The sequence below is a fragment of the Bos taurus genome, chromosome 3, assembly GCF_002263795.3.
Source record: "Bos taurus isolate L1 Dominette 01449 registration number 42190680 breed Hereford chromosome 3, ARS-UCD2.0, whole genome shotgun sequence".
Taxonomy (NCBI): Eukaryota; Metazoa; Chordata; class Mammalia; order Artiodactyla; family Bovidae; genus Bos; species Bos taurus.
In genome coordinates, this window is record NC_037330.1 from 51,999,198 (window position 1) to 52,024,904 (window position 25,707).

At 34.6% G+C, this 25,707-nt stretch overlaps 1 protein-coding gene and 1 pseudogene across 4 annotated transcripts in view; one reads left to right on the plus strand and one right to left on the minus strand.

The window, feature by feature from the left end:
- HFM1 (helicase for meiosis 1) overlaps positions 1-25,707 on the plus strand; it is a 108,863-nt gene that overhangs the window by 18,316 nt on the left and 64,840 nt on the right. For all 4 annotated transcript variants that reach the window (XM_059882576.1, XM_059882582.1, XM_059882575.1 and 1 more), the window contains exons 6-19: positions 8,538-8,608; positions 9,049-9,181; positions 10,022-10,173; positions 10,719-10,796; positions 10,989-11,147; positions 13,192-13,392; positions 13,476-13,564; positions 18,465-18,508; positions 18,615-18,716; positions 19,113-19,258; positions 20,242-20,336; positions 20,945-21,078; positions 21,904-21,951; positions 25,026-25,106. In XM_059882576.1, coding sequence (XP_059738559.1) covers positions 8,538-8,608; positions 9,049-9,181; positions 10,022-10,173; positions 10,719-10,796; positions 10,989-11,147; positions 13,192-13,392; positions 13,476-13,564; positions 18,465-18,508; positions 18,615-18,716; positions 19,113-19,258; positions 20,242-20,336; positions 20,945-21,078; positions 21,904-21,951; positions 25,026-25,106 — 1,533 coding nt within the window. The remainder of the gene's footprint in view (positions 1-8,537; positions 8,609-9,048; positions 9,182-10,021; positions 10,174-10,718; positions 10,797-10,988; positions 11,148-13,191; positions 13,393-13,475; positions 13,565-18,464; positions 18,509-18,614; positions 18,717-19,112; positions 19,259-20,241; positions 20,337-20,944; positions 21,079-21,903; positions 21,952-25,025; positions 25,107-25,707) is intronic.
- LOC614424 (LIM domain transcription factor LMO4-like) lies at positions 6,758-7,270 on the minus strand (annotated as a pseudogene).

Consider the following 25,707-nt stretch of genomic DNA (forward strand, 5'->3'; position numbering starts at 1 on the left):
TCCAGGGGATCTTCCCAACCCAGGTCTCCCGCATTGCAGGCGGATTCCTTACCAGCTGAGCCACAAGGGAAGCCCAATAATACTAGAGTGGGTAGTCTATCCCTTCTCCAGTGGATCTTCCCGACCTAGGGATTGAACCAGGGTCTCCTGCATTGCAGGCAGATTCTTTACCAACTGAGCTATCAGGGAAGCCCAGGAATCAGGGTGGGTCTTTAGAAAAAGAAGCTGGAGGAAATGAATCAGAAGCAAGAGTAGTAGACACATGAGGTCAGAAACACAAAGGTGAAGTGGGGAGGCAAGATTATGTAGGGCCTTGTGGCCAATACTTTGAGAGAAATGGGGGAATTTGAGCAGAGCTGTAATGTGCTTTGGTATAACTTTTAACAGGATCACTTACCACAATCTGTCAAATTTTTTATATCTTTATAAAAATGTAATTGCTTAAATAGCTACATACTTGTATTCTGAAATGTATTATCTGTTTTATATCTCCTAATAGATTGTAACAGCCTCAGTTTCTGGAACTCACCTTCTTCTTTATTTACAACTTCCTCAGCTTTCTAAATCTAGTAATGTATTCTGCATAGTGTTTACTAAGTGTAGTTGACAAATGTGACTCAAAACTAATAAGAAAACCATGTAAATATTAATATCTCCCCAACTGGCAATAGACTCTTAACTTGGAAAGGAGACAGTTTATTCTTTATATCTACTACTATTTTTGAGCTTTCTTAGAGGAAGGCTGATTTAAGTTCCTGTTGAGCCAATATGCTGATAATTGCAATTAAATCCACCACTTAGCACAACTAAATTACCAAAAACAAAGGAATTAAGGGATTAAGTGACCAGCAACAAAATATATCAGCTAATGAAACATAATCAACAGTTAAAAAAAATGAAATTTGGGATTTTAAAAAAGAGATAAAAATCAAGTGGCCTAATCAAGATGAATAAGAAAAAAATATCACTCTGGAAAAGATAAACTTCATGCTTAGTTCTGATATATTTTCACATATATGTTTGCATGTCTTCTGTCAGATCTTATTGTCAAAGTATAAAGGCAATGCCAAAGAATGCTCAAACTACCACACAACTGCACTCATCTCACACGCTAGTAAAGTATGCTCAAAATTCTCCAAGCCAGGCTTTAGCAATATGTGAACTGTGAACTTCCAGACGTTCAAGCTGGTTTTAGAAAAGGCAGAGGAACCAGAGATCAAATTGCCAACATCCACTGTATCATGGAAAAAGCAAGAGAGTTCCAGAAAAACATCTATTTGTGCTTTATTGATGATGCCAAAGCCTTTGACTGTGTGTATCACAATAGACTGTGGAAAATTCTGAAAGAGATGGGAATACCAGACCACCTGAACTGCCTCTTGAGAAACCTATATGCAGGTCAGGAGGCAACAGTTAGAACTGGACATGGAACAACAGACTGGTTCCAAATAGGAAAAGGAGTACGTCAAGGCTGTATATTGTCACCCTGCTTATTATACGCAGAGTACATCATGAGAAATGCTGGGCTGGAGGAAGCACAGGCTGGGATCAAGATTGCCTGGAGAAATATCAATAACCTCAGATATGCAGATGATACCACCCTTATGGCAGAAAGTGAAGAGGAACTAAAAAGCCTCTTGATGAAAGTGAAAGAGGAGAGTGAAAAAGCTGGCTTAAAGCTCAACATTCATAAAACAAAGGTCATGGCATCTGGTCCCATTACTTCATGGGAAATAGATGGGGAAACAGTGGAAACAGTATCAGACTTTATTTTTTTGGGCTCCAGAATCACTGCAGATGGTGACTGCAGCCATGGAATTAAAAGACGCTTACTCCTTGGAAGGAAAGTTATGACCAACCTAGATAACGTATTGAAAAGCAGAGACATTACTTTGCCAACAAAGGTCCATCTAGTCAAGGCTATGGTTTTTCCAGTGGTCATGTATGGATGTGAGAGTTGGACTGTGAAGAAAGCTGAGTGCCAAAGAATTGATGCTTTTGAACTGTGGTGTTGGAGAAGACTCTTGAGAGTTCCTTGGACTGCAAGGAGATCCAACCAGTCCGTTCTAAAGGAGATCAGCCTTGGGTGTTCTTTGGAAGGAAGGATGCGAAAGCTGAAACTCCAGTACTTTGGCCACCTCATGCGAAGAGTTGACTCATTGGAAAAGACTCTGATGCTGGGAGGGATTGGGGGCAGGATGAGAAGGGGACGATAGAGGATGAGATGGCTGGATGGCATCACCGACTCGATGGATGTGAGTCTGAGTGAACTCTGGGAGTTGGTGATGGACAGGGAGACCTGGTGTGCTGTGGTTCATGGGGTCGCAAAGAGTCGGACACAACTGAGCGACTGAACTGAACTGAACTGAACCCTTGGATAGTCTTGTTTCTCTACAAGGACCTTATAAGTTCTTTTCAGAATATGGAATGTGCCTGGGGACTGGAATAATTTAATTCCTCCTCCACCCCAGCTTTATTAAGGTATAATTGACAAATAAAATTATATTTAAAGTGTTCAATATGGTAGTTTGAAAAACATATACATTACAAAAGTTTCCCACCATCAAGTTAGTTAACACATCTGTCACTTCACATATTTACCTTTAAAAAATTTTTTTGGGTGAGAACACAAGTTCAACTCTCTCAGCAAATAATACAGTTATTTTCAACTCTACTCACCGTTTTATACATTAGGTCCTCATATGTTAATCTTCTTATAGCTAAAAATTTGTATTCTTTTACCAGCCTCTGTTTCTCCTGTATCCCCAGCCCCTGGCAACTCATTTTTATGAGTTTGACCTTTTTTTTTTTAGGATTCCACTTGTAAGTGATACCATGCAGGATTTGTCTTTCTCTGTCTGACTTAGTTCACTTTGTATGATGTTTCATCCATGTTGTCACAAAAGGCAGAATTTCCTTCTTTTTAAAAGCTGAATAATAGTCTGTTGTATATATTTTTTCTTTATCCATTTATTTCTTAATGGTTAGGTTGTTTCCATGGTTTAGCAACCGTAAATAATAACTGCAGTGAAATCAGGTGTACAGACATTTCTTTTTTTTTTTTTAATTTTATTTTATTTTTAAACTTTACATAATTGTATTAGTTTTGCCAATTATCAAAATGAATCCATCACAGGTATACATGTGCTCCCCATCCTGAACCCTTTGAGATACTGATTTTGTTTCCTTTGGATATAACCCAGGGATTGCTGGATGATATGGTACTTCTGTTTTGAATTTTTTGAGGAAACTCCATACTCTTTTCCATAATGACTGTTTTGATTTATATCCCTACCAGTAGTATGCAAGGATTCCCTTTCATCCATGTCCTTGCCAGTATTTATCTCTTATCTTTTTGATTTGTAAGTGTTAGGTGCTATCTCATGATTTTGACTGGCATTTCCCTAGTGAACAGGGATGATGTGGTGACTTTTTCATGGGATGATAACCTTTTCATGTGCTGTTAGCCATTTGTATGCCTTCTTCGGGAAAATGTCTGTTCAGATCCTTTGCCTATTTTTAAACTGGATTATTTGTTTTTTGAGTTTTGTAAGTTCCTTGTATATTTTGGATATTAACCCTTGGTGGATGTGTGGTGTGCAAATATTTTCTCCCATTCCATTGGTTTCCTTTTCATTTTGTTGATGGTTTCTTCTTTCTACAGTGCAAAAGCTTTTTAGTTTGATATATATTTAAACTCGTTTATTTTTGCATCTGTTGCTTTCACTTTTGGTATCAAATCCAAAAAATCATTGCCAAAACCAGTGTTAAGAAGCATTTCCCCTTTGTTTTTGTTTAGGAGTTTTATGATTTCAAGTCTTCTTTTAAAGTCTTTAATCCATTTTGAGCTTATATTTGCATATGATGTAAGATAGGGGTCCAGTTTCATTCTTTTGCATGTGGATATCCAATTTTCCCATCACCATTTATTGAAGAGATTATCCGTTCCTAGTTCATGGCTCCTTTGATGAAAGTTAATTGACCATATTGGCGTAGGTTTATTTCTGGGCTGGATATTTTGTTCCATTGATCTATATGTCTGTTTTTAATGTCAATATCATACTGTTTTGATTACCATAGCTTTGTAATATAGTTTGAAATCAGGGCATATTATGGAAACAAGGCTGGAGAGCTTTGTTCTTTTTTAGTATTTATTGCTTTGGATGTTTTTTTTTTTTCTTTAGTGGTTTTCTATGAGTTTTTATTTGTTTTTCTATTTCTGTGAAGAATGCAGTTGGAATTTGGATAGAGATTGCATTGAATCTGTAGATCACTTAGAGTAGTGTGGACTTTCAGCAATATTAACTCTTTGAATCCATGAACATGAAATATCTTTCCATTTATTTTTATCTTCAATTTCTTTCATCAATGTCTTATAATTTTCAACATACAGATCTTTTTACTTAAGTTTATTCTTCAGAATAAATGTATTCTTTATTGACCTTTTCTGTTGTTTTTCTGGTGTTTCTTTTTATTTATTTCTCCTCTAATCTTTGATATTTCCTTTTTCTGCTAACTGTGGACTTATTTCGTTCCTCATTTTTTAGTTTCTTGAGGTGTGAAGTTAGATTGTTTATTTGTGATTTTTTTTTTTAATTTTGGTATTTATCACTATAAACTTCCCTCTTAGAACAGCTTTTATTGGATCCTATAAATTTTGGTATGTTATGTTTTCATTTCATTTGTCTCAAGGTATGTTCCCTATTGATTTCTTCTTTAACCCTAATGGTTGTTCAGGAGCTTGTGGTTTAATCTCCATATATTTGTGAATTTTCCAATTTTCTTCTTTTAGTTGGTTTTTAGTTTTGTGTTATTGTGATTGGACAAGGGGCATGATATGATTTCAGTCTTCTTTTAAAACGTTATTAAAACTTGTTTTGTGCCCTAACTTATGATCTATCTTGGAGAATGTTCTATGGGCACATGAGAAGAATGTATATTCTGTTTCTGCTAGAAGGAATGCTCTGTGTATAGTTGTTTGATCCATCTGGTGTAAGGCATAGTTTAAGTCTAGTGTTTCCTTGCTGATTTTCTTTTTGGATGATCTATCCATTGTTGAAAGTGGCATCTTGAAGGTCCCTACTATTATTGTATTGCTGTCTATTTCTCTCTTCAAATCTGTTAATATTTGTTTTATATATTTAGGTGTTCCAATGTTTGGTTTGCATAAGTATTTACAATTGCTCTATCTTCCTGATGAATTAACTGCTTTATCATTGTATAATGACCTCTTTGTCTCTTATGACAGTTTTTGTCTTTAAGTTTATTTTGCTGATATAAGTAGAGCTACTTTACTATGTGCTGATTTCCATTTGTATAGAATATCTTTTTCCATCCCTTTGCTTTCAAACTATGTGTATCCTTAAAGCTGAAATGAATCTCTTGTAGGTAGCAAATAAGTTAGTCCTGTTTGTTTTTTAAGTCCATTCAGCCACTTTTATGTCTTTTAATTAGAAAATTTATTCCATTTACCTTTAAAGTATTTATTGATAGAGATGGACTTACTATTGCCACTTTAATGTATTTTGACATTTTGTGTTCTGTTGCTTCTTTCTTCTCTTGTTCTTTTCCTTTGTGATTTGATGATTTTCTGTAATGGTGTGTTCTTGCTCTTTTCTATTTATCTTTTGTATCAACTGTAGAGTTTTGTTTTGTAGTTACCTTGAGACTTCCATTAAAAAGTCTTACAGTTTTAACAGTCTCTTTTAAACTGATAAAAAATTTGAACACATACAAAAGCTCTACAATTTTATACTCCCTCACATTTTGTTTCTGATGCCACAATTTATATCTTTTAATATTGTGTATCCAATAATAAATTATTATAGATACAGTACTTTTATCTTCTAACCATTATACTGGAGTTGTAAGTGATTGACTACCTTTACTAATTAGCATCCTTTCATTTCAGCTTGAAGAATTTCCTTTAGCATTTCTTGTAAAACTGGTCTAGTGGTAACCAACACCTTCAGTTTTTTTTGTTTTTTGTTTTCTTTTAAGCTTTTATTATTTAAATACACCATACTAGAGCAAATGTCTCTGAAAATATCACAAATAAAAGATTTTTTTTTTTCATTTAGCAAATTAGAAGTGGGAAATTTCTACATAGTAGCTGCTATGAGCCTGATTTTTTTTCCCATTTTTTTTTTTTTTGTCTTTGCCATGGGAGTAGCAACATTAGGATAAAAACACTTAAATGTATACATACAATGTATTTTACAGAGATACAATAAAAGTGTTTGTGATAGAATATCACAAAAGCCACATCTCTTTCCTTTATCTCATGTTCAGTTTTGATTGAAACACATTTCCTTACAACACTTAAATATACAAAGAGCAAACAGAATGTTGTTAAGGTAAAACACAGGGTACAAACTCTGGCCAGTGCCCTGCTAATTGTTAATGAGGGTAGAAAGCAAATTTGAATGCTTCTTTTAATTAGCTTCATTAGTCATTTCCCTCTTCCCAAGCTCCCTCCCCTCCTCTCCCCCCACCAAAGATATCCTCCAGTGGATCTTTTTTCATTTTCTCTACAGTCTCCCATTAGCTCAAGTTCACGGAGTCCTTAATGTTCATATTCAGTCATTTTAATACACCCATAAATGCGGGAAGAGCAATCAAGACTAAAGAAGGTGCAATGGCATGGAGCTGGCACTGGTGCTAGCTACAAAGGTGACTTGTCTACTGAAGACACATGGGATCCACCTGTGATGAACAAGATCTGAGATGAAGGCACGCATTCTGCATTACTCTGACCTTTTAGCAGACCTTCTGGTCTGGCAGTAGTGGATTGCTCTGAAGTGAATTCAAATGGCCATTGATGAGAGCTGTAGGTCTATCATGTTCACAAAATAAACTGCCATTGATGTAGTGAAACTGATCTCCCGGGACCAGGCGATTCCGGCAGGTAGAGCATGTAAAACACTTTAGATGATACACATTGCCTTGGGTCCTCATGACGAGTTTACTCGCAGGGAATAGACAGTCCACAAGCACTGCAAGTACTATTCCCAAATAACCTAATGTAGTCATTTCTGCAAAGGATCATGCTGCTCTTGGTGTAACAGGACGTGCCGATGTCGCCCAGCTGCGCCTGGCAGCAGGAGCACTTGAGGCACCGGCTATGCCAGTAGCTGTCCATGGCACAGAGCAGAAAGCGGTCTGCAATCTTGCCCCCGCAGCTTGCGCACAGCTTCCAGGAAAGGGAGCTGGCCGTCAGCAGGGGCGGCTGGGAGGTGCTGTCCGGATTCACCATGGTCTGCTTTCCCCCTATCTTGCAATATTGCAAAAGGGGACGGCGGCTGCTTTTTTTTTTTTAACGCGCAGCTCTGAGGCTGAGTTGGGCAAGGGTCCCACGTAAGTGTCCGGCTGCGGGGAGCAGAAGTGTCAATCTGTTCTCGCCGTTCTTCTCTGGCTCCGCGCGAGCAGCTGCAGAAGCCCTCGGCACGTGCAGCACGGCGCAGCGGCAGCAAGTGCTGCCACACCTTCAGTTTTTTTTCTAGCAAAACCTCTTCAGAATTGAAGAAAAACTTTGCTACGTAAAACATTATTGGTTGGCAGTTTTTTTCTTTCCACACCCAAAAATTATCATTCCACAATCTGCTCCACCAGGGTTTTGCTGAAATATTCACTCATAGTCTTATGGGAATTTCTTTGTAATGAGTTGCTTTTCCCTTGCTGCTTTTAAGGTTCTCTCTTTGTCTTTTGTTCAGCAAGTGAAAGTGAAAGTTGCTCAGTTGTGTTCAACTCTTTGTGACCCCATGGACTGAATAGTCCATGGAATTCTCCAGGCCAGAATACTGGAGTGGGTAACGTTTCCTTTCTCCAGGGGATCTTAACCAACTCAGGGATCAAACCTAGGGCTCCCGCATTGCAGGTGGATTGTTTACAAGCTGAGCCACAAGGGAAGCCCAAGAGTACTGGAGCGGGTAGCCTATCCCTTCTCCAGTGGATTTTCCCAACCCAGGAATTGAACCAGAATCTCTTGCATTGTAGACGGATTCTTTACCAACTGAGCTATCAGGGAAGCCCTTTGTCTTTAACTTTTGGCAATTTAATTACTGTGTGTTTCAATATGGGTCTCTTGAGATTCACCTTCTCTGGTAATTTCCGGGATTTTTTTGAATCTGGATGTGTTTCCCCATGCTAGGATAGTTTTCATACATTATTTCTTTAAATAAGTTTTATGTCTTTTTCTTCTGGGACCCTTATAATGTGTATATTGGTCCACATGATGTTGTTCCATAAGTCCCTTAAGCTAATTTCACTCTTTGTCAATCTTTTTGGTTTTGCTCCCCTGATTGCATTAACCCCAATGTCCTGTCTTTTAAGTTCATTGATCCTTTCTTTAAGTTGAGCCTCTTGGGGTGCCATCTCCATCCTTCCCTCTGTAGCTGTCTGTTCCTTTCTTATGATGCCAAAATACAAGTATTAAAGCCTCGAAATTAAATATTGTCAGTCAATATTGATTTAATTTTTCAGTTGAGTAACCCGTTTTTAAAATTTTGAAATATTTGACTCCTTAATGTCATTCTCAGCTGCTAAATTTAGAAGTATTTTCAAAGAATTCCCATATTTCAATTATATACAGTCCAAAGCCTTTGATGATGTAAGTATTTTGTTTAATTATTTACCTGTCTACCTTTTCTTACTGGATTGTGTGCTCTCTAAGGACAAGGACCAGATCACATTCACTTTTATGTCCTTAGTGCTATCAGTGATTGGTACATTATAGGGGCTCAAAAAATGTTTGTTAAATGAACACATGCAATTTTCATAGGTGGGTTGTTTAGATTTATAAAAATGTCTCTGAATGCTAAATAAATTATTTACTTCTAGGTCTAGCATATTACTTTGACAAAACTTGATGATAAATTATTAATAGTATTAATTTTTGAGAGTGGCAGATGTAAAGCAAGCTTATTTTAGTAAGTTTAGAAGTTAAGATGTTTGAACTATTATTCCATAGACTCTTCCTAAGGCATATTTTCTAACAAACTGAGAATTCAAAAATTCTATCCTATGATTGATTAAATTTTATTTTTTTAGCTTCTTTATACAGATAGGAATTTTGTGATTTGTGCTCCAACTGGTTCTGGGAAAACTGTAGTGTTTGAACTAGCTATAACAAGACTGTTAATGGAAGTACCATTGCCATGGTCAAACATTAAAATTGTTTACAGTAAGTATCTGTATATTGAAAAAGTAATAATTAATCATAATAATGAAAACCCATTGAGGTAAAAGTAAGAAATAAGTTCAAATTCAAGACATAAGAATTATTATTTAGTTTCTCATACTTTTTAAATAAAGACATATCACATTTGGATCTTCCCAACCCAGGGATTGAACCCAGGTCTCCTGCATTGTAGACAGACACTTTACTGTCTGAGCCACCAGGGAAGTCCTATTATTTAGTTTCTCATACTTTTTAAATAAAGCCATATCACATTTGGTCCTGTTACCATTGAATTCAAAACACATTTTCCCAGATTTCAAAACATATTTTCCCAGACATATATATTAAAATTTTTTTCATCAAAAAATATATGTGCTTAGTCATTCTGTCATGTCATGACTCTTTGCAACCCTGTTGACTGTAGTCTGCCAGGCTCCTCTGTCCATGGGGATTCTTCAGGCAAGAATACTGGAGTGGATTGCCATACCCTCCTCCAAGGGATCTTCCCAACCCAGGGATTGAGCCCAGGTCTCCCATATTGCAGGTGGATTCTTTACTATCTGAGCCATGAGGGAAGCCCCCCCAAATTTATACACATGGTTAAAAAAAGACGATGATCATAAATGGTGATAATTTCCTGTCTTACCTTTCTTCACTATTAGTTACAATTTTCCCTTGTTAGTTCTGCTCAGTGATTAACTTTATATATCTGAATATGTTTATGTTATTAACTTTTAATGTATAAATATTAGGTGGCATCTAGATGTGTGCTAACTTTATTAACATTTGTGAAAATAATTTTTAAATTGCACTGACATTCAAAATGGATATCTTATATTGCAGTGGCACCAATAAAAGCCCTGTGTAGTCAGCGTTTTGATGATTGGAAAAAAAAATTTGGACCAATAGGATTAAATTGTAAAGAACTCACTGGAGATACAGTAATGGATGACCTATTTGAGATTCAGCATGCCCATATTATTATGACAACTCCAGTAGGTGTTATTTATATATTTTTTTTTGTTTTTTAGAAAATATCTCTTTCTCTTTACCATGAATGAAAACTAAAAGAAAACACAAAGTAGAAGAATGTATTTGCAATGTGAAGCAAACAAACAAAAAGTACTACTGTTCAGGGTATATAAGGAACACTAACAAGTCAATTAAGTAAAAGATAAACAATTAAAGGGAGTAAATTGGCAAAAGATATGGATAGGCAGTTTGTTATTGTGGACAATTTATAATCATACTTGTTGCTATATTCTTTTATCCAAATGTTATGTATTATAGAGAGAGGACCTTGGCAGAGCTTAAAAAGGGTAATTAGACTATAACTTTGAGTAAAAGTTAAAAATAAATGGGGGTTCAGTTTTTTAAACACAGTATTATCAAAATTCCATAAGTCTCTTTGGATACTTTTAAGACATCAATATTAACTAAAATATTGCCCATCATCTGTAATATCTTAAAATTTTATCAATATCTTAATAATACTTATTACAATTCCTTATATATTAAACCACTTGCATTTTTTTCCTAGGAAAAATGGGATAGCATGACTAGAAAATGGAGAGACAACTCTTTGGTCCATCTGGTTCGATTGTTTCTCATTGATGAGGTAGTGAACACATTATTCACTTTCAGATATAAACATGAAGAGATGATTTGAATGGACAAACTCTATATGTGCTTTATCCCTTCAAGGGGAAAATGCTTATTTTCTTAGGGAAGTGTGTTTAATATTGTTTTACATTTTAGTTGACTAGATAGATTTTTGTTTTTAGCTAATGAGTCTTAATTTTTTTCTCAGGTACATGTTGTAAAAGATGAAAATCGTGGACCAACTCTTGAAGTTGTAGTCAGCAGAATGAAAACTGTGCAGATTTTATCTCCTGCTGTAGAAAATACCAACAGTATTATTCCAATGAGATTTGTGGCTGTATCTGCAACGATTCCAAATGCTGAGGATGTAAGCTAGAATTTTAATCTATCAGTTTTTCTTTTTATGGCTTAGTGAAATATTTGATCTTAGAGAAAAGTGAGGAGTTTTTTTCTGTAAATCACCTAACCAATTTAATTGGAAGGTATGTTGTGGAAGGTTATGGTTAGATCTTATAGCTATGACAGTATTAAGGCCGTGAAATTTGGTTGAGTGGATTTAATAAAGTATGTTTGGTGCAAGTCCATTGTTTATTAGTATCTAAAAGTCATAATTTCATGGATTTTAGACATTTCATAAAAAGCTGGCTAATATGATTGTTGTAACCAGCTGACTCTAGTTGTCTAGCAAATATGATACAGAATAAAAGTAATTAGTATTAGTTGAATGATTGCCACCCACCTCCCCCATTTCTATTTGCCTGGAATTGTCGTAGGCACTCTTAATAGATGCAAAAGTGAAAACATATAGACCCTGCTCTTCAGGAGGATCTCAAAGTTAATAGGGTACGCGAACAGGTAAAGAAATAATTGTGCAATATTATACTTTCTATGACAAATACATGTCCTACTTTTTTCTTCAGTTTTTTGGCAAGCTTGAAAAATAGGACAGTCTCCCTCTGCTTTCTCACTCCTATTTACTTAACAGCCTACTTGTAAGGTGACTTGTTCCCTCAGCTAATTCTTAGAAATTGTTTTCATAAAAGCTGCTATACAGTATTCTCTAATCCAGTGTAAAATTTTGCCTTTACTCTAACACAATTAATCATTTTTATTTTTAAAATGACAACTTCTTTTGCTTATATTCAAAACTAATAGAGAAAATTTTAAAGTATGTATAAACAACAAAAACCAGCATTTGTCCTTCTAGATGTATTGATGAATTCATAATATGCATACTCATTTATGACTTACATGCTACTTTTAAGTGTTTCCATGTCAATAAATGTTATATTCATTTATACTTCTACCATTAGCTATTTATCTGCAGTCTAACACTGGATAATATAATGAAATTATTGTTATTATTACTTATAAATAGTTCTCATTTGTTATTGAAAATGGTACCTTATTTTAAAATTTTGTACTGCTTTGATTACTACTGAAGTAAATATTTTTAATATTTTAGTCAATCACTTTAAGTTCTTTTTGTTTTGCAACTTGTCAGGTCATAGACTTTGTCCTTTTTCACATTGGGATACTAAACTTTTATATTGATTTGTAAGCAATTACTAAATATCAGTACTCTAATTCTTGAAACTGTCTTCCCCTTCGTGATAATCATTACTTCTGTGAACACCATCTGTCTCTTTCTATAAGTCCTGTTCCTCAGTTTTGCCTTTATCCTTGGCCTTCTCAAATTGTAAATTCTTGTTCTCATCCGTACCTATGAGAGCCTTGAAGATGTTTTAATAATTCCTTCCTATGCAGTTAGAAACTCATTAATCTTCCTGTCAAAGAAACTGTTTCAGAGCAGAACATGAAGCCTAACCAGTCTATGTGAAGTTAAGGATTGCTCTCCACAGTTCCAGAAATTAACTAAGGACTCTAGAATTGAGTCTGAAATATGCTTTTGGCATTTCCATCTCACAAGTGTTTATTTGTTCTGTGTTTAGAAAAGTTGTCAACCTTTGCCAGCCTTTGCCAATCATTACTTTGCTACTATTCAGCTAGTATTCAGTATAACACAAAAGAAGTGTCAGCTATATCTGAGCAATATCTGAAATATATATCTGAAATATATCTGAAAAATAGCAAAGAAGTTACAGTGCTACTGAGAAATTAAATTTCTTTGTTGAAATTAGTTTTAATTTAGACTCTATAGAAGGAAACTAAAACAAAATAATAATTGAAAGTTTATCATGTTAAAAAGTGGGTGTAATCTTGAAACACTGCTAATTGAAAATATTTACCAATATATCAATTGAATAGTATCTTTAAAATATGTAATGTTGAAAAAGACTACTTGACTAAATATTTTTATACCTTGACTTTAAGGTGATCTGTAATTGGGCATGTTAGCCATAAAACTTTACTAGAAAAAAATTCATTGTGTGTGTTTCTGTCATTTAAAGATTGCAGAATGGCTTTCAGATGGTGAAAGATCTGCTGTATGTCTGAAAATGGATGAGAGACATAGACCAGTGAAACTTCGGAAAGTGGTTCTTGGGTTTCCCAGCAGTGATAACCAAACTGAATTCAAGTTTGATTTAACCCTCAACTACAAAATTGCCAGTATTATACAAACGTACTCTGATCAGAAACCCACACTTGTGGTATGGATTGTTGGTTGATTATTTTTTAATGTAATGTTTAATTTTTAATATGATTAATATAAAAATTATTCATTCGTTTTTAGTTTTGTGCAACAAGGAAAGGTGTGCAACAGGCTGCTTCGGTTCTTGTGAAAGATGCAAAATTTATTATGACTGTGGAACAGAAACAGAGGTATATTTTAAAATATTTTCTTGTATGTAGAAAGACTTTCAGGGATAACGTAAATGAGATGAGAAAACTGGGTTGACCTTTTCAAGTTACTTGACTTTCCCAAGCTTGCTTCCTTATCTGTAAAATAAAGATAATAGTAATTTGGAGGATTAATAAGACAATGAATCTTAGTACAACTGTTGATCCTGTCTTCTTTATTTCATAGCCCTATTTGAAAGATTATTCGTATTTCTTCATTTTTTTACCCACTTCCAATCCATGTTGTATCGTTTACTAAAGCCAATCTTGTCAAGTCATCTCTCAGGAGCCTCTAACACATTTGACCACTCCTACCTTATTTAAAAACACCAGTCTGTGTGTTTTCATGTTCACTGTCTACTATGTTTCTTCCTATTTTGCTTTCTACTCCATCTCAGTCCGTTTTCACTTCTTCTACCTAATTATTAAATGTTAACATTCTAGGGGTTCTTTCTACCCAAGATTCTGTTACTAAGGTTTCTAAACTTGTCTAACATACCCAACATTTTGTTTACTTTGGTCTCCATAGATTTTTTAAAAATAGTTTTTCTGTGTATCATGTATTTAAATTTAAGAATTTTTTACATTTTGAAAAAATTTAGTTAACTTCAGGAAGTTAATTGGTAGTATGCTTGTAGTGAAAGTGTTTCCTGAGATTTTGGGGGTTTTCCCTCTTTTTTTGGATGGTTTTATTTATACTTATTCATTTCCTTATTTTTCCCAGTTTTATTGAGATATAATTGACATCTGGCACTGTATAAGTTTAAGGTATAGAAAATAATGATTTGACTTACATATAGCATGAAATGGTTACCACATTAAGTTTAGTGAATATTTGTCATCCATACCTATAGATGCAAAATTAAAGAAATAGAAATGTTTTTCATTTGTGATGAGACTCTTAGGGTTTACTCTCTTAACAACTTCTATATATAACATGAAGCAGTGTTAATTATATTTATCATATTGAACATTACTTTCACTTTTCACTTTCATGCATTGGAGAAGGAAATGGCAACCCACTCCAGTGCTCTTGCCTGGAGAATCCCAGGGACGGGAAGCTTGGTGGGCTGACGTCTATGGGGTTGCACAGAGTCGGACATGACTGAAGCGACTTAGCAGCAGCAGCAGTAACTATTTATCTTCCCCTTCATGGATTACAGCCTTGTCACAGTGAAGGGGGTTGTGTAATTTAATGAAACTATGAGCCATGTCATGCAGGGCCACTCAAGATGGATGGATCATAGGGAAGAGTTGTGACAAAAATTGGTCCACTGGAGGAGGAAATGGCAGCCCACTCCAGTATTTTTGCCTGGAGAACCCCATGGACAGTATGAAAAGTCAAAAAGATATGATACAGAAAGATGAGCCCCCTCAAGGTCATAAAGTATCTAGTATGCTACTGGGGAAGAAAGGAGGGCAATTACTAATAAATAGCTTTAGAAAGAATAAAACGACTGGCCCAAAATAGAAACAACACTCAGTTGTGGGTGTGTCTGGTGGTGAAAGTGAAGTCCAGTGCTGTAAAGAACAAGGTTGCCTAGGAACCTGGAATACAGGTCCTTGAATCAAAGTAAATTGGACATGGTCAAGCAGAAGATGGCAAGATTAAACATCTTAGGAGTAAGTGAACTAAAATGGATGGGAATTAGCAAATTTAATTTAGATGAGCATTACATGTACTACTGTGGGCAGAAATCACTTAGAAGAAATGGACTAGCCCTCAGAGTCAGCAGAAGAATCCAAAATGCAGTCTTGGGTGCAATCTCAAAACAGACAGAATGATCTCAGTTCATTTCCAAAGCAAACCATTCAACATCACAGTACTCCAAGTCTATGCCCCAACCACTGATACCAAAGAAGCTGAAGTTTAACAGTTCTATGAAGACTTACAACACCTTCTAGACTAACCCCAAGAAAAGACATAGTTTTATCTTAAAGGATTGGAATTCAAAAGAAGTCAAGGGATACCCAGAAGAACAGGCAAGCTTGACCTTAGAGTACAAAATGAAGCAGGACAAAGGCTAATAGAGTTTAGTCAAGAGAACACACTGGTCATAGCAAACACCCTTTCCCAACAACCCAAGAGACAAGTCTGTACATGGATATCACCAAATGATCAATACCAAAATCAGACTGATTATGTTCTTTGTAGCCAAAGATGGAGAAACTCTATAGAGTCAGTAAAAACAAGACCTGGAGCTGACTGTGGCTTAGATCATGAGCTCCTTTATTGTAAAATTTAGGCTTAAATTGAAGAAAGTAGGGAAAACCACTAGGCAATTCAGGTATGAACTAAATCAAATCCCTTATGATTATACAGTAGAGGTGACAAATGGATTCAAGGGATTAAATCTAGTAGACAGAGTGCCTGAAGAACTATGGATGGAGATTCATAACATTGTACAGGAGGCAGTGACCAAAACCATCCCAAAGAAAAAGAAATGCAAGAAGGCAAAATGGTTGTCTGAGGAGGCTTTATGAATAGCTGAGGAAAGAAGAGAAGCAAAAGGCAAGGGAGAAAGGAAAAGATATACCCCCCCCCAAAAAAAAAAAGAAAAGAAAAGATATACCCATCTGAATGCAGAGATGCAGATAATAACAAGGAGAGATCAGAAAGCCTTCTTAAATAATGTGAAGAAATAGAGGAAAACAATAGAATGAGAAAGACAGATCTCAAGAAAATTAGAGATATCAAGGGAACATTTCATGTAAGGATTGGCATGATTAAGGACAGAACTGGTAAGAACCTACCAGAAGCAGAAGAGATTAAGAAGAGATATCAACTACCTCATATATACAGATGATACCACTCTAATGGCAGAAAGTGAAGAGGAACTAAAGAGCCTCTTGATAAGGGTGAAAGAGGAGAGTGAAAAAGCTGGCTTGAAACTCAACATTAAAAAAACCTAAAATTAAGGCATCTGGTTCCATCACTTCATGGCAAATAGACAGGAAAAAGTGAAAGCAGTGACAGATTTTATTTTCTTGAGCTCCCAAATCACTGCTGGTGGTGACTGCAGTCTTGAAATTAAAAGATGCTTGCTCCTTGGAAGGAAAGCTATAACAGACCTAGACAGCATATTAAAAAGCAGAGACATTATTTTGCTGACAAAGGTCCGTATAGTCAAAGCTATCATTTTTCCAGTACTTATGCATGGAAATGAGAGTTGATCCACAAAGGAGGCTGAGCACTAAAGAACTGATGCTTTTGAATTGTGGGGCTGGAGAAGATGCTTGAGAGTCCCCTGTACTGCAAGGAGATCAAACCAGTCAGTCCTGAAGGAAATCAGTCCTGAATATTCATTGGAAGGACTGTTACTGAAGCACAGCTCTGGTACTTTGGCTACCAGATTCAAAGAGCCAGCTCATTGGAAAAGACCCTGATGCTGGGAAAGATTGAAGGCAAAAGGAGAAGGGGATGGCAGAGGATGAGATGGTTATATAGTGTCACCAACTCAATGGACATGAATTTGAGCAATCCAGGAGATAGTGAAGGACAGAGGAAGCTGATGTGCTATAGTCCACGAGTCTCAAAGAGTTGGACATGACTTAATGACTGAAAACAACAACAACCTATTTATCTTATAACTGGAAGTTTGTGCCTTTTGACTATCTTCATCTAGTTCCCCTTTCCCACCATCTTTTTCCATGAATTTGTTTGTTCCTTTTTGAAGTATAATTGACCTTCAACACTGTGGGGTCAGTGTCCCTGTTCTACAACAGAGTGATTTGGTGTTTTCTATACATTTCAAGATTATCGTCATAAGTCTAGTGACGATTGTCATGATCGTCATAATGATCTGTCACTATATAAGGTAATATTGATACATAATTATTGACTGTATTCCCACACTTTACATTTTGTACCCATGACTCATGTTTTGTAACTGTATGTTTGTTCTTTTTAATCTCCCTCACACATTTCTTTGCTTCCCTCTCCCCCGGCAACCACCTGTTTGTTTTGTTTCTATTACTCTATTTTTATTCTGTGTTTGTTCATTTGTTTTGCTTTTTAGGTTCCACATAAGAGGAAAATCATATAATTTTTGCTTTTCTCTATCTGACTTACTTCACTTAGCATAATACCCTCTAAGTTTATCTGTGTGGTTACAAATAAATGGCAAGATTTCATTTCTTTTTTATTACTGAGTAATATTCCACGTGTGTGTGTGTGTGTGTGTGTGTGTGTGTATACCACATCTTATATATCCATTCATCTATTGTTGGACACATTGACTCCATATCTTTGCTATTGTAAATAATGCTGCAATGACCATAGGGATGCGTATATCTTTCTGAATTAAGTGTTTTTATTTTTGTTGAATAAATACCTAGGAATGAAATTGCTGGATCATATGGTAGTTCTATTTTAAAACTTTTGTGAAATCTCCATATTGTTTTCCATAGTGGCTGCATTTGCTATATTCCCACCAACAGTGCACAAGGATTCCCTTCCCTCCACATCCTCACAAGCACTTGTTATTTGTTGTCTTTTTGATGATAGCCATTCTGACAGGTGTGAGGTGATGTCTCATTGTCGTTTTGATTTGCACTTCCCTAATGATTAGTGATGTTGAGTACCTTTTCTTATCCTGTTGTCCATTTGTATGTCATCTTTGAAAAAAAAAGTCTATTCAGGTCCTCTGCCCTTTTAAAAATTGGATTATCTAGGGGTTTCTGTTTTTGTTTTGCCTAGCTGTAAAATTAGGGACTTCTCAGTGTGAAAGTTAGGTAGTCTCTACTTGTTGAAGATGGTTTTTGAAAAATGATGTTATAAACATATTTTGATATCTGTAATCTTCAAAATAATTAAGTAATACACTATCCAAGTTTTTGATGCTAATAGGAAAAACTCAATAATTTTTTGTTTTTTAAATAGGTTACAAAAGTGTGCATATTCCATAAAAGATTCAAAACTGAGAGGTAAGTTTAGAGATAATTTCTAAATCATATTTTCACCTATAGATAAAAGGAGCCAATTACTAATTAACTTTAAAAGTACATGACAGATGACATTTTTCTTTTGTAGATATCTTAATACATGGTGTTGCTTATCATCATGCTGGTATGGAACTGTCAGATAGAAAAGTAGTTGAAGGAGCTTTTACTGTTGGAGATATACCAGTTCTTTGTAAGTAAAACATATTCTTGTGGATATTGTAAGATCTTTTGGAAACTATTTTGAGGGAAAAAAAGAAAAAACTCAGGTATTCTTACTTATTTCTATTTTCTTCCAAGAATCTAAATTGTAACTACCCATACAAATATGTGCTACAGTAAACTCTCTTGCAGTTTTAGTTCTTTATTATTTTAGCAAATACTGCAGTTTGAAAAGTAAGAATTAGTTTTTCAGCTTTAAGATATATTATTTTGCATAGTGATGTTCTTTTCTTTCTTTTTATTCTGAATTTCCTATATATAAGTTTTTATTGTTATACATTTATAAAAATATTCTTTTATAAGAAAACTTTTACCTGAAACAATAAAGTTATATGACTTAAAAGTAATATTCTTTAATTTGATACAGTTACTACCAGTACCTTAGCCATGGGAGTCAATTTGCCTGCTCACCTAGTGGTTATAAAATCTACAATGCATTATGCTGGAGGAATGTTTGAAGAATACAGTGAAACAGATATTCTACAGATGATTGGTAGAGCTGGTCGACCTCAAGTAAGTGACAGTATTTCACTTTTTTGTAATTCATTTTAAAGACAATGTAAAATGAAAAAAAATAAAATAATAAAGACAGTGTAAAAAGCAAAAAGAAATGTGTATGCTTTGTTAAACAAAAGATTAATATTTCACATTTAAAGTAGGTTTGAAAATAAATGTAACTAAGAAAATCTACTACTTTCATGGAGGAGTAGAAGTAAAACAAGTCTCATCAAAGTCCCACATAACTCCCTTCACAAGTCTCAAGTACTCCCTTCACTCCCTCTAACTCCTACTTGTTGATAAGTGATTGAGTTTGTGAATGTATATGCTGTTACAGGGTTTTGGGGTTGTTGTTGTTTTTTTTTTGGCTTTGGGGATTATTTTGTTTTGTTTTGTTTGCTTTTTATACTGAATGGCATTTTGGATGGGACTGTTTTTCATTCCATAGGACTCGTACATTGCAGAACATGTAGCATCCCTGGATACTATCACAAATGCCAGTAGTGGTCCCCAGATATTGTGACAATTAAAAATCAGCCCATATACATTATAAAACATGGCCTAATCTGACAAATTCCTGAATAAAAAAGTCATTCATATATGGACTAAGGTAAAATTTAGGAGGAATATCTTTTCAGAGAATACCAAAATATTATGTTACACAAATTTATAATTTTTATAGGATAATTTAGATTATATGTGAATTACACTAAATCTTGCAGCTTTTAACCAGTTACCTAAGTTTGTTTTGGTTTTACTATTGCCAAAATTGTTATATTGCAACCAAAGTGGTATTTTTATGTCTATACTGTTGGGAGGATTTTAAGGTAAATTTTCAGTTAACATTCAATTCAGAAGCATTTTTAAGGTCTTTTTGACCTGTTGTTTAAGACAGGGAATTGTTTAATATAAAATGAAAATCTTGAGTTATTGAAGAAAACTGGTATGAACATATACTTTTCTTTATTAAATTTCTCTCTCTTTTTCTTTTCTTCCAGTTTGACACTACAGCCACTGCAGTTATTATGACTCGGTTAAGCACAAAAGAGAAGTATATTCAGATGCTTGCTTGCAGTGACACTATAGAAAGCAGGTAATATGTAAAATATTCCAAAAAATAATGTTAATATATCCTGTATTTTTCCTTTTAATAGATTAGGGATTTTCTAAGGCCATTTTCTTGGAATTTTTCAATAATCTAGTTAGAAAGTTTATTCTTTTAAGAAATTAATAGTTAGAAAAAGACAGTGTAATAGTTGTTTAGCATTGTTTATCAGCATGCAGTTGCATGTATTCTTGTTATAAAAGGCCAAATTAGTAATGAGAGGAATATAATTTTCACATCTTTAAATTTGCATAATAATAGAAGACAGGAACCCTGAGACCTTGTAGTAAAGTGTTTGATTATAATACTCTTGGGGAAAATAGGATGTAATCTATTCCCCAGCCTTTTTTTTTTTAAGCAATATTGTTTTCTAGAGTCATGGAGTAGAAAGAAATCTGTAACTTTTGAAAAGTTAAACTGACATTAAGGTTTACTCATATTTTTGAAAATTAAGTTAACTTTCCTGAATTATTAAAGTAGCAATAGTATTCAGTTATAGTCAACTATATCATTAAATTATCAAATATTATTCTAAACAATGAGTTTTATGACATTGAAATGCATAATACTAATGAAAAGTTTTTTTCCCCCATTAGTTTGCACAGACATCTTATTGAGCATTTAAATGCAGAGATAGTATTGCATACCATCACAAACGTGAATATTGCTTTGGAATGGATACGATCAACCTTGCTTTATATCAGAGCCTTGAAAAATCCATCTCATTATGGTTTGTTACTTTGATTTTGAAGAGTAATAATTTTATCAAGCCATTTGGGCCTATTTTTTACTAATAGGTCACAGAATAGATTATAGAAGTTAAAAGGTAGCAGAAATAAAAGTAACAACTATAACAAATACATTTAGAGGCAAGATTAGACAAACATGAGAAATCTTTATCTGTTTTACTTCTAGTCTTTTAATAAGGCTTGAAATCAACACCGTTAAATATAGACCTTTTAGAAAAAAATTGTCTCCAGTAAAAATTTTTTAAATGCTTAGAATTATTTAAAATAAGTTAAAGGGCTTCCCTGGTGGCTAAAATCAAAAACAATTTTTGAATTTTGTCCAAACTGGTGTTCAAACCAAAATATATGATAATATTGTTGCTGTTGGAATTTTCATCTTCCTTCTAAAGCTAACATTTATGGTTATGTTGCTTCTAGAGGGTTCTTTCATGTGGTAAAGATTATAAAGTAAAAATACTTGGAATTGCAGAATATAAAATTAAAACCTGACTTGCTATAATACCATTCTAATTCCACAGGTTCAAAAGTTTCAGATCTGTAAGAGGAAAAAATACATATAGTATTCCTGGTCACTGTTATACAGTAAAATTAACAAAAGAAAGCCATTTGATATTGAAAGGATTTCACAACAATAGTTATTTTCTATAGATGTTTAAGCCTTTTTTTAACTTTAAGGTACTTTTTTCTTCTATTTAAGATTTAGTTAGACTACTCTTTTCTAGTTAACTGGGGTATCAAAGTAAGCCTCTAAGGATGAATAAATCTCATTCTATTTTATTTTTAATAAATTTTCATAACTTAAATAGGTTTTGCATCTGGATTGAACAAAGATGGAATTGAATCAAAATTACAAGGTTAGATGCATTTCCTTCTAAAAAATTATATTCTATAAATTTTAATGAAAAGGTCTAGTTGTAAAACTAGGAATAGTCCAGTAAAATATTTTTTTAAATTACTTTATTTGCAGAAAAAATATATGGATTTCTTTTTTCACAGGTAAATAAAGCTTTACACATATACTTTTTTTTCTGAATTAATCTATTAATTTTATCAGACTATCTTCCTTTGTATGACATTAATTAATTTGTTTTTAAAAATGATCCTGGCCTTTGGCAATGTTGACTATAGATATACAATTTTATTATTTATTTTCCTTTTCTAGTTTAATTTTAATTGAAAATATAAGCTTAGCTTGACTGTGGGCTTCTTATCCCAGTCTGTGCTAATAAAGTATTCCTGTCAAACCTCAGTTTTAGTTTTCAGTTAATTTCATTATCTCATTTTTGAAATGAGTATTTTCATTCCTTCATTTCTGAACTCAGTATTTCATTACATATCTTTGAAAATAACAGATTGTTGAGCATTTATTAGGAGTAGAAATTGCTGCCTCTACATTGTACTGAGACTGTCTTCCAGTAAAAGAAAAAATGTTAGACCCCTAAAAATATTTAGCCAATTTTAATTTATTCTCTACTTGGATATATACATATGGCAAATAAAAATTCAGAGATAAGGATGAAGAAGTAAAATTATCATTCTTAAAGAATAAATATTTCGTTAAAAATGCTGATAAGCGATAGCTTAAATTAATAATGCTGCTGTTGAGAAACAGATCTGTAAAATAGTTGTATTATCCTTTCTGTATTGACCAAATTTGAAATGGAGTTTTAAAAGCTTACTTTTCCTCACACACACACACAAAAATAAAGGCGTACTTTCTTTAAATCAAAATGAGCAAATACACATGAAATGAGAAATAATTCATGAAATATTACCAAGAAATATCTTGCTATATTCTGGTAGCTGTAATGATTTAACTTTTCTAAACTGTTCTTAACAGTTCGTATTTGTCTTATTGTCAGTTATTATAGAGTGGCTAATTTTCCCCTATAACGAATAGCTGAATTTATTATGTAACTGGATAGAATGTTTTGGTTTCCTTAGAGTTCTGCCTTAAATTTCTTAGGAAGGATCCTTAGCATAGATTATGCTGTTTCCTAAATTTGGTTATATTTTCTTGCTCTGTATCCTCCAGTAGCTTTACCAATGTGTGTGTTTGCTAAACACTTTAGTCGTGTCTGACTCTTTGTGACCCTATGGACTGTAGCCAGCTGGGATCCTCTGTCTTTGGGATTCTCCAGGCAAGAATACTGGACTGGGTTGCCGTGGCCTCCTCCAGGGGATCTTCCTGACCCAGGATCGAACCCATATCTCAGGTCCCCCGCACTGGCAGGAGGGTTCATTACCACTAGCGCCACCTGGGAAGCAGCCTTACCATCACACTTAGAATAAAATGCAAATCTTCACCACAAAGTCCTGTTTGATATCCCTGTGCCTGTTTGTTTCTCTGACTTCATTTCTTGTCACTTTCCCCTCCTTTTTTCCACTCTGTCCAAATTGGCTATCTTGCTGTTCCTTAACCACATCAAGCTGTTCCCACTTCAGGTCCTTGCAGTCTCTTTATTCTTGGAACATATCTCACATGTTTTACATAGCCTTTTAAAAAGCAAGAGAGTTCCAGAAAAACATCTATTTCTGCTTTATTGACGATGCCAAAGCCTTTGACTGTGTGGACCACAATAAACTGTGGAAAATTCTTTAAGTGATGGGAATATCAGACCACCTGACCTGCCTCCTGAGAAACCTATATGCAGGTCAGGAAGCAACAGTTAGAACTGGACATGGAACAACAGACTGGTTCCAAATAGGAAAAGGAGTACGTCAAGGCTGTATATTGTCACCCTGCTTATTTAACTTATATGCAGAGTACATCATGAGAAATGCTGGGCTGGAAGAAGCACAAGCTGGAATCAAGATTGCCTGGAGAAATATCAATAACCTCAGATATGCAGATGACACCACCCTTATGGCAGAAAGTGAAGAGGAACTCAAAAGCCTCTTGATGAAAGTGAAAGTGGAGAGTGAAAAAGTTGGCTTAAAGCTCAACATTCAGAAAACGATGGCATCTGGTCCCATCACTTCATGGGAAATAGATGGGGAAACAGTGGCAGACTTTTATTTTTGGGGGCTCCAAAATCACTGCAGATGGTGATTGCAGCCATGGAATTAAAAGACGCTTACTCCTTGGAAGGAAAGTTATGACCAACCTAGATAGCATATTGAAAAGCAGAGACATTACTTTGCCAACAAAGGTCCGTCTAGTCAAGGCTATGGTTTTTCCAGTGGTCAGTATGGATGTGAGAGTTGGACTGTGAAGAAAGCTGAGTGCCGAAGAATTGATGCCTTTGAACTGTGGTGTTGGAGAATTCTTGAGAGTCCCTTGGACTGCAAGGAGATCCAACCAGTCCACCCTAAAGGAGATCAGTCCTGGGTGTTCTTTGGAAGGACTGATGCTGAAGCTGAAACTCCAATACTTTGGCTACCTCATGTGAAAAGTTGACTCATCGGAAAAGACCCTGATGCTGGGAGGGATTGGGGGCAAGAGAAGAAGGGGACGACAGAGGATAAGATGGCTGGATGGCATCACCAATGCGATGCACATGAGTCTGAGTGAACTCCTGGAGTTGGTGATGGACAGGGAGGCCTGGCGTGCTATGATTCATGGGGTTGCAAAGAGTCGGACACAACTGAGCAACTGAACTGAACTGAAAGCTTCAATTTCATTCAGGTCTTTTTGAGGATTAAATGAGATAATACAGATGTATCATTTTAAGTTGTAAATGTTATCACTTGAGTGTTATTTTTATTACTTTTACTGTTATAAAAAATTTTTCAGCGTATTAGGTGGCTCTTTTGTTTAAATGAGATTTTTTTCATTTGTTTTGTTTTTACCACTTAAGTAGGAATTACAGTTCTTCCCAGAAAAATTACACAGAAACACGACTTCAGAATATTTAATAATATATTCTGTTTTTTTATTGCCTTTTTATTTTACTAAAGTTTAAATATGTTTTTTATATTTGAACAGAATTGTGTTTGAAGAATCTGAATGATTTGTCATCTCTGAACCTGATAAAAATGGATGAAGATATTAATTTCAAACCAACTGGTAATTTTTTCATTGTTAGTAAATTTAACAATTAAGACTAAATTTAAACATTTGTTCCACTAAAATTTAGATGATGGTAAAATTAAATTGGGGTTTCAATTCTCAACAGGGTATCATCATTATTAGAATGAAAAATTTATATGATTCCTATTTATAAGATTATAGAGCTGCCTTTTTGACAGGCATTAAATTTCTGTTCACTAACTTTGGTGACTTATGTGGCAACATGATGGAAAACTTGAAAATGAGGGGGAAAACATAATCTCAGTATCCTAAAAGAACCATTCAGTTAATAATTTTGGATTTGCTTCCAATGTTTTCCCTATTTTTTTTACAATTGCAATCCTAATATGTATACGATTTTGTATCCTGTGTATTTCTCTTAGTGTATGTCATAAACACTTTTTCACATTGCTTGTTTTTGAAATCATTTTAACATCCATTTCAGTATTTCATGGAGGAAGTGTACCTATCATTTATTTAGTCATGTACATGTTTGAATTTTTTTTTAAGTTACATATAACAGAGAAGGCTATGGCAACCCACTTCAGTACTCTTGCCTGGAAAATCCCATGGGCGGAGGAGCCTGGTAGGCTGCAGT